Source organism: Nanorana parkeri, unplaced genomic scaffold (genome assembly GCF_000935625.1).
Source record: "Nanorana parkeri isolate BGI_ZX_2015 unplaced genomic scaffold, ASM93562v1 scaffold888, whole genome shotgun sequence".
Lineage (NCBI taxonomy): Eukaryota > Metazoa > Chordata > Amphibia > Anura > Dicroglossidae > Nanorana > Nanorana parkeri.
This window is the reverse complement of record NW_017307156.1, coordinates 677019-687147: the sequence shown is the minus strand read 5'-3', so window position 1 is coordinate 687147 and position 10129 is coordinate 677019. Positions and strand designations below refer to the sequence as shown.

The 10129-nt window shown below is 37.6% G+C and overlaps 1 protein-coding gene across 1 annotated transcript in view; it reads right to left on the bottom strand.

The window, feature by feature from the left end:
• The window catches only part of LOC108794708 (amine oxidase [flavin-containing]-like), a 57087-nt gene that overhangs the window by 2450 nt on the left and 44508 nt on the right, over positions 1–10129 (bottom strand). The window contains exons 7-13 of the mRNA XM_018565795.1: positions 9109–9258; positions 7955–8114; positions 6561–6657; positions 3928–3981; positions 2444–2501; positions 1188–1285; positions 643–754 (exon numbers count right to left, since the gene is read on the bottom strand). Coding sequence (XP_018421297.1) covers positions 643–754; positions 1188–1285; positions 2444–2501; positions 3928–3981; positions 6561–6657; positions 7955–8114; positions 9109–9258 — 729 coding nt within the window. The remainder of the gene's footprint in view (positions 1–642; positions 755–1187; positions 1286–2443; positions 2502–3927; positions 3982–6560; positions 6658–7954; positions 8115–9108; positions 9259–10129) is intronic.

Here is a 10129-nt window from a genome sequence, read left to right as displayed (position 1 = left end):
AGTCCAGGTAAATCAAGTAGAATGCAGTTTATTAAAAGGGCAAACACAAAATAGCTTGAAACAGCAACATAAGACAGTCCTTTTTCTTGATTGGACTCCAGTGGAGTCCAGGTAAATCAAGTAGAATGCAGTTTATTAAAAGGGCAAACACAAAATAGCTTGAAACAGCAACATAAGACAGTCCTTTTTCTTGATTGGACTCCACTGTAGTCCAGGTAAATCAAGTAGAATGCAGTTTATTAAAAGGGCAAACACAAAATAGCTTGAAACAGCAACATAAGACAGTCCTTTTTCTTTGCTCTGTAGCTTTCCTCAGCTTCAAGACACTCACGCTGCTCCGGTCTCAATCTTTAGGGCCACTGTCTGGTTCCTCCAGACAACGGCAATAACATGCCAATCCTCTCAATATGGTTCACAAACCCGCAGCTCCCTGCTGCACTGGCCTCCACACTGACTCCAGGGTGGAGCTCTCCTGACTCACAGGTGGGGCCACCTAACACCGTGGTATTGGCTTACACTGCCACAATATATACAGTACTACCAAGTGAGGTTTGTTGACAATAAAAATGTATTTTAATATGTAAATTTGTATTGGCACACAAATGTAATTATTGAAAATCACAAAATTGTGATATCACTTACCTCTCTGACTGCTCTCTCTCCGGCTTGTATTGCTCCTTCAAGATATCCACTCCATTCTGTAGCAGTCTCTGTGCCAGCAAAATAGATCTGACCAAAAGGTTGCCGAAGAACCCTATAAAATAGTATTCAGAAATATAAATGTGTCAATCTGAAGCACAACATATATTGAGCTGTTATATTCCCTGTGGGTGTAAGAGAAACAGGTACAATATTGTCAAAAACATTGTTTAAAACAGTACTGTAATTAGTAAAAAGCTCTAGTCTAATAAAAACCTCAGCTTATAATGTTCATATTTTAATACTGGTACTTCAGTTTACGAATTTGAGGCAAGGAATAAGAGTTAGTGACAACTGTGTTGTATGTGTGCTTTCCTGAACAACTGACACCAACATTTAAGGAGTTGGACTGACCGTACATAGTACCTTTTTTTAAATTGCACCTGTGTATGACCATTGGAGAGCACTGCAAAAGGCATCATTGTATAAACTGGGCACATTCATTTTTTAAATGATTTGTAATATCTGATCAATATATTATAACTTACCGTCCATACTGGGTCAGGATTCCTGGTGGGAAGTAAGCTGTGTAACAGCCCCCTGAATACTGCTCTTCACACCAGTTCTTTTCTTCATAATGCACGGGCTGGTAAAATATTCACAGTTCATACCTGAATTATACAGTTGGCAAACTACCAATGAAAACACGCAGATAATGCTGTAATTGTAGGGCTTAAGCTGAGAATAATCTTGAATACTTTGTCACTTTCATTTAATACTGCACACAAAGATTTCCGGCATACTGGAAAATCTCGTTGTTACCGTGAGCCAATTATTCCCTTTTCATTGGATAGATGATGGCTTTCCAGTAAATATCTGCTCAGATATCCACAGAGGGAAAGGGTGAGGTGACACCCTGGTCTTGATATTTAACACAGGACTCAAGATTTCTAATATGAACATTTAATTCAGTTGTATGGTCAGTTCATTACACCATCTGTTTTTCCCTAGCCACTCCAACTGTTATGTACTACAACAATTCAAGAAATGCTATAGCCAGGATCACTGGTCTTTTATCTCTAGCACTACCGATCAATAATCAACATTAAAATGCCAGATTTTTTTCAGAAGTTTGTCTACAAGCAATGGGCCTTCCCAACCACCCAAAATTAGTAGAAAATCTGCAATTTATGCTGCCTAAAATCAAGTATCCCATTTATATATACATTGCACTGCACCAGCACCTCTTCCGGGTTGAATGATGCCATTACTGAACCCATTTCCACCCACTGGAGGCACATCCTCAATTTGCCCAGAGCTCACAGGAGAATGCTGTAGGGAATAGTGCTCACATTATGACATGAGTGTGTTCTTTGCAGCACTCAGAATCACTCAGAGTCTAGGACAGATGGGAAGGAAAAGGACCTGTGATATGAAGTGATTGAACTGCAGGAAAAAGGTATGTCCAATAAATGTTTAAAAAAAATAAATGCTGGAGTTGAGGGGACTGGGGTAGTCTGCGTAACTGGTATTTGTCTTTAACCTTATGACTACATTTCAGCTTTGTAGGTAAAACAGAGATCATATGCATCATTCAAAGCCTTTTCCAGACTACATGTAGCCTGGACTCAGGTCCAACACTTGAAATGCCTTGACCGGCATATTTCTGTAAGATACTATAACAGTGAAGTAGGTGGGGATTAGGGGAACCCCCTCTAACTTTTTTTTATAAAGAAAACTTGCATTGTAAACTTTCTTCAATTTCACGAATGTATCATTATTTAAATATAGATTTATAAATTACATGTAGAGCTTCTTCTGAATCCAGAACCCTTGCATACAGCTCACAGATTTTCCGTTTCCTACAAAAATATTTGATACATTTTTGTTAGCAAAATATTTCAGCAGATACATGTATGTATATAATGCATCTAATTGTTTAAGTAAATAACACTTCTATTTTATTTACTAGCAGTTATACTTCAAAGCACACACTTTTGTGTGTGTTTAACACGCGTTCACAAGATGTCCATATGTGAATGGGGACTACCTATGTAAAATTGAATGTCAGCTTTACACTGGAAGCCACTCTGGCAGCTGAGCTACCACCAGATCGCTTCCACAGGCCGGAGTCACGGGGCTCCCCCACCTGAAACCCTTTTGAGCTGTCATGCTTTTGAGCTGTCATGCCCCAGCTACAGAAGCTAGGGAAGAAGCTGATCAAGCATTATCTGTCCTTGATCAGCTTCTTTAAGGGGTCTAATAAATACTTGTCACCTCCAATGCGCATGGCACAGGCATATCTTGGAGTGATCCCTTTATTAAGTCTGTATATCTTACTGCATTTAATAATCCCCCCACAAACAAATAATAAATGACAGATTGGGAAACAGATTAGCACTTAGAAATTGAATTGAATATATGTTGTGGCACAATATCCAAAAAGTAGTTGTCAAAGTTCAGTTTTGGAAACCAAACCAAACATTTTCATGATACTATTCTAGCACCAGAAATCATTTGTTTTAGAGGTTGTTGGAAATAATAATCATAAAAAAAATTGACAGAAATTTACAGGAAATTTACAGTCCATAATTTGTCAAGAAGGAGAAGTGTGGGGCAGTGGTGATAATTATTTAAGGTTTCTGTTTCTAGATGTGACAGAAGAGGGAGTTTGGGCAGTGCGCACAATTGGATCCCTTGGCTGGGGGTCTTCTAAGCTAAGCTTGCCAAACACGGATCAAATTTACTGAATTGCCAAAAATTTGATCCATAGGTGGCCCTGTCAGCATCACTCGGCCCACCAGACTTCAAATGAAAAATCAAAGGAGCCAGGCAAAAAACTGTCAGCATGAGCAATGACTGCATTCAATCAGATGCAGTCAATGTTCAGGCATTCAAACGGCTATGTATGCTGGCAGTCCTATTATAAAAGCCGGCAAAGAACATTTTGCCATCCATGCTGTTTATCAAAGATGGAGGAATCTATTAGATAAGACAGGCTGAACAAGAGAAATATATAGGTGTATGGCTAACCTTAGTGTTGCCCCACCCAGCTAGGTATTTCTCAAGAATTCTAAGTGGACTCTGCTACCCTGACAATGATGGTACTATGCTGATGTTAGATGACATGGTTATGGGATCAGTGGGTATGGTGGCAAAATAAATGTTTGCTATTTGATTGTTTGTATGCAAAATTAAAAAATTGTAATAAAAACAATCTGAATAAAATTATGGTATGTTTATGCAACTGTTATTTGCTGCATAACATTTTTAAACAGAAATGTTTACCTTTCGTCTTTTGATAGATGTGCCAGTTTCCTTGATTTGCGTGCAAGAATGAATCTAATAATAAACAAACAAATGATATATTAATGTATTTTTTACTTCAACAATCCATTTTTACACAACACTTCCAAGCATTCAGTCAAGGGTAATATAAGCTGTAATTCTTCAATTTTTCTGCTTTCTCCCTGTTTCTGTGTCTCACTATAGACAAGAGAAGTTACCCATAATGGTGACAAGCTAATGATCAGATACGGTTGGCAGAAGGAGGTGCCAAAGCTGACACCCACAGAAGCTCATCGCTATTTACATATCAGAGTGCCCTGGTATCTGGAAATGGTGGGAGTTAGATGAGCTGCTCTTTTCATTCCTGGCCACAGGTTCATGTGAAGATACCCATACACTGGCCAATAATTAGTTAAATTAGGTATTTGTAGGTACCTAAGCATTTGCAGCAAGAAAATCCTGCAGTGAATCATTATCAATTAGGATACAGAACAGGGAGTATGGGAAATCTAATAAGATAACCACACTCAAGCCTGCATTTTTTCACAATTTTGCCACAGATTTTAAGCAATGATCATCCATGTGTATAGTTATACTATTAAAGATTATGGGGGCTGATTTATAAATGTAAAGCTGGGCAGATGTCATTCGTATGGCACTAGCATCCCTAGATGGTGCTTAGGAGCATAGAAACATTCCTATACTCCTCAGCACCATCTAGTGGCACTAGAGCTGTGCGCCCCTATGTAAGCACAGTTTCAATAGGTTAGACATTGTATCACTTTGTGAACATGCTACATGCTACATGATGTGTCATTTATTCGCCTATCAATAATTTATGTAAATCCAAGTTATAAATATAATCACATACTCTAGAGATCATATAAACAATGAATTTAATGAAATTGTACTTCAATAACAGCTATTTCAACAAATTTTGAGCTCAGGTAAAGTCATAGTGACATGAATGATTTAACATTAAATATGAATTCCACCCAATGCCAACATTCAATGTTGGATGCAATCCAGTGTGATATTAAGCAGAGTGAAATCTTATTTTTCTCCAGAGCTCCAGCGACAGGAACATCTGTTTGGTTGTCCCACATATCCTCTTACTATGGCCATTACCATCATCATGATTAAATAAGGTAATTATTCTCTACTCTATTAATTTTCTATTCATTCCTAATGAGAATTCAGGAGACTGAGCTACCCTTTAGCAAAATATATTAAAGTGAAGATATAATAAGGGTCAACGTTTTCTACAATCCTTCCCTGATAAACTAAAAAAATATATAATAGGTAACCATTTATAGAAAATCCATGGACAAACTATGTACATTAAACTATTCACAAAGCTGAAAAAACTTCCATCTAAATATATTTCTTAATAGCCACAAAAGATATAATTTCACATAAAAAAAACCAGGTGAAAGGAACCCAGCAGGGCTACCCACTACAGGTTGCCTGCTGAAAACTAGAAGATGGGGTGAATAAAAAAACAGTCACCCGCACAAGGAATTATTGGAAATTCCTGCACAAAGGCAAAGTTCCACACTGGATTACTGTACAGATTTGGAAGAAATACAAAAAGCACATAAAGTGTAAGGAAGGTCCAGTGAGCACATGCACATGTGCATACTATGTTGTGTGGCCCTGTGCATAGGATGACTGCCAGATGTGCAGTAACATGGTCTTAAAAAAGAGCTCACTGACTTCTCTAGCTGCTTGTACTGTTAAGTTATTCATTTTGAATTGCTGTCGGTTTACATTAGAAGTCTACCAGACTGTCAAGACCTGCTCTTAATGAAAAGTGCCTTGAATATGAGCTTTAAAAGTGAATTCCTCCACAATGCCTATACAGAGGTGAATTCTGTTTTTTTTTTTTGGTTTGTTTTAGATTTCTAGTCTTTCAAAATATGTATTTACTTTAGCGTTTATATTCTTGGTGCATGACATGTTGTCAAAACCTAAGCGATGACCCTGTGCTCTCTCCACCACTGGTACAAAACTGTTAAAGGAAAGCTGTTGATTGGTCAGCTCTGGCTAAACATCAAGACTATTCAATTTTTGGATAATTTGACCAATATCTAGCTTCTGATCTGCCATGAGATAGAGCCTAGAAAACCTACTTCTGCAGCAAAATCAATGATTGTACTAATATTTCCTTGTTTAACAGTGCGGAACTGTAGGAAAAGATGAGGCATTGTAGATGATTACAAATTCACTTTAATAACAGCAGAAATGGAAGGAACGTTTGTGACCTAGAACCATCTTAGCACTAGAGGCAAGGGATAGATAATAATGCTGGTATGCATATTAACACATTACATTTTACTAAGCACTGCATTTTTATCTTTGGGTTAAATTGTATCTTTGAGATAAAAAATGTAGTTAGCTAATTAACAATTTCATAACTAAAAATTGCTGCTACAAAACAATTTACAAACCTTTAACTGTAGAGTAAATTTGCTACTGCTGAAACATGAATATTCTACACAAACGATTTTCGAAGTCAACCCTTTGCCAAACATTTTATATTGCTGGAAATAATAGACCAAACCCCTACTGTGTAGTATGTGTAGTCCGCTATAATATACAAAGAGTTATAAAAACAGTTACACACAGCGTACCCCATTATAGCAGGTACTGATCCATCTGGTTTGGTGTCATCAAGTGTCAGTCCAATTGGTGCTTCTTCATCTTCAATGATCATACTTCCACAATAATCTGAAGAAAAATAGGTTATAAAAATACATTCAATGAACAGCGCAAACTAATCAAACTAATTATTACTGTAATTGGTAAAATAATATAAAATAAACAAAATATGTATCTAAAGCTTATCTGCACATTTAATATAATGCAACAATATAATGCAACAATAGGTGACATCGCTTTATTCTCTTTCCTTCTACCCACTTATATCCTTTAAGTCCTTAACTCAATCTTTTATTCTACAGGATCTAATAATTATACATACTCAAATGAGTGCTTAAACTACATCCCACTCTATATAGGTTGTATAGCAGGTCAATATTCAGCTATTCAGTAGGGATGAGGTTTGGGTTCACTGCTACCATGCTTTCGAGGTGGATCTTCTGAGTTTGAGATTCACAGTCCTAGTGAATTTATATGCAGATTTGCCTGGAAGAGCATTTTTAAACTAAAATGTACTGCCTGGCCTTTAAACTAGACTCAAGAGTCAAAGAAGGGCCTATAAGAGAGCTTTTGGATAAGACACACCTCACTATAAAAGGAGGGACACAGAACAGCCATAGTGTCATATGGGTATGAGCTATATTTTTGGGTCAAGCATGGGTTCCAGAAAAACGTGGAATGTTCGTAGTTGAGAAAAATGGTGAACTAATGCAGCTGTTCACCATCATAGCAACTAATTACCAATTATGTACTTCCTGGCCTCTGAACTTACATCAGGTGACTTAGAATGGCCAATAATTGGGACTTTGTTATGTGCCAACCATCTCACAATAAAAGGCAGGGTTCCCAACAGCCATATTTACAATGTGCTTAGCGACACTTGACACAGCAGCTCTTGATAATTCGGGCACACTGAACTACTTATATTTAAGGATGGTTTTCACACAAGAGGCTCAATTCACTAAGTTATAATGATTGTTATTTGCTAGTTTGCAAAAACAAAAAACAAAACAGTCATGGGGCTGAAAATATTGTAATAGCAGATAACAAATGCTTTATAGTTAATTATTGACACTTTGTTGCTTCAGTGCCTACAGCTAGCTATAGCAAAATCCTGCTGTGTACATAAGCCAATATTACAATAATAAAGATCATACTATGGGCTCAGTCAATCAAGAGTATAGCCAACTTTGAAAAAGGTAAGATCATAGCATAATAGGATCTGAGTAATATGAAAAGGTGTAAAGCATTCTCATATAATAAAGCACACAAGGAAAAGATAAACCCACTGGAAGGATTGACTGTATTGTGTAATATATTATAAGCAAAGTCTGTACAACGGAATTGGGTTAATATTTGCAAATACCTTTCTTTCTCCAGAAGGCCTCCTTGTAATAAACCATGCATTTTATGACTGAACCCATAGGAACGCGACTGATGAGCTGATTTCTTAGTGGCGGTAATTCAGGATTAAAATGAATCTTCAAACAGAGAGTTGGTGGGATGGCACTAATAACATATTTGGCCTAGGGGGGAAAAAACAGATTTTATGCAAGAATATACATGGTTTTTGATAAGTATAAAGTCAAATTATAGCTTAACACATAGATAGATAGATAGATAGATAGATAGATAGATAGATAGATAGATAGATAGATAGATAGATAAGACAAAATATAAATAATAAGGATGATAAATCCTATATGAGTTAAAAAGTTTACTTGTGCTTTACCTATGCAGCGCAAAAAAAAAAGGTTTATTTTAAATGACCCCCTTAGCAGAAAAGCATATTTACATCCTTCTCTCTGCTTCTGCTCTAAAAAGCAAAAAGGAGTGATGAAAGACTGCCCTGTTCAGTCCTAAAGTTCCTCCTGTGTGAGCTCACCCAAAGGTATTTTATGCCCCCATGTAATGGTACTGGGCCAAACACCAAGTACAAGCGCTCTGACATAGAGAGTACCACATGTTCCTCTATACTTGCACGTACTGGCTATCTGTAGTTGAACAAGTGCATTTGACCTGCTTCAATTGGTTTTTGCATTCCCATAGGCATGTATAGGGATTCAAAACCCACTTAAAGTAAACACAAACCCATCAACACAGGCCCTTAAAGCCCATCACTGGGCAAACAAAAAAACCCAGTAGGGCTACCCCCGCATTGCAAGAGTTAAATGCTCCTTTATGACTAGGGACTGGGTTAAAGCAGATTTACTTACTTGATCCCTGCTCCCTATGGGCTGCTAGACCAGCCACTGCAACCCCTTTTCCCCTTAACTTCGGCGGTCTAAGAACCGATCACATATTATGGCTAATGCAGGTACCACAGACCTGCATTAGATGTGAGGGCACCAAGGGAAATTCCACCAGTTGGGACAGAGGGGGGGGAAGAGGAGATCGGTGACCACTGGGAGAGCAGGGACAAGTAAGTAACTCTGCTTCATCCAGCCACTAAACAAAAACAGTATTTGAAAAAGTAAAATTTTATCCTGAACATATAATTTTCTTCAGCTAAATGCTTACCTCATAAATTTCATGATTTAGTGTTTCCACTACAATATTTTCTGCAGTTTGGTCAATGCGAACAACAGGTCTGTGCAATTTTACTCGACCTTGTAAATGTTCTGCCATCTTTTCACTAATCTGGCCAGCACCACCAACAAATTTTCTCTCCTAAAAAAACATGTATGAAACAAACATTAACTGGTGTATTCAATAAAGTAGTGGTGAATTCAAGCGTATTGTACAGTAATCAATAGTAACCAATGAGATTTTAGTTAATCCAAATGATATCAGTGAAATACAGATGACTAGTTTTGGCTACTGTCCCCCACTTTTCCAGTGTGGGCACTGCTCTATAGTGGATTATATAATACTGATATCAAGACTAACGCAGGTATTTATGCTTGTAGAATTTTTCCCTTCAAATTGTTCCAATGTTTACCAAACAAAATTTGGATTTCTTATTACTTTCTTTCATTGACATTGATCAGCAGGACAAATATAGAGGTTCAACCTCATTATGAGGGTCAATAAAAGACAGTTAGCAAGGCAGCAAATAAAACATGATCGATTTTTACACTTCCCTATACTATCCAAAACTAAACTTTAAATTGAGTAAAATCCAAATATTGTCCCCTGCGAGTCATAATACGCAGGTGAGTGGCAAGCGTTAGTTTAGCTGTATGGAAGATATAGAACAACTGCAGAATCTTCAGCATTTGACACACCTCTATACATATTGGATTCCTGGTCTCCTGCCAAGCTTTGGGGTTCCATCTGCTGGCACCTACATCACTACAGCAGGCTAGCTGTTATACTGTCGAAGCTCTGCTGATTAGACCAGAAGAGGCACGTTTCGCCAGTGTAATCTGCAGTCCTGCACAGTGCAGGGAACAACTGGGTAATGCAATACCAGTAGAGGCTCCCAGCCCAGCTACACCTTCACCCAGCTACACTACTTCAGTGCCTGAAGTAGAAGTTTCTTTAGCCTCTACCTTGGTCTAAGCTTTTCTGTTTCTATTGAAGAATATTTCAACGGTTC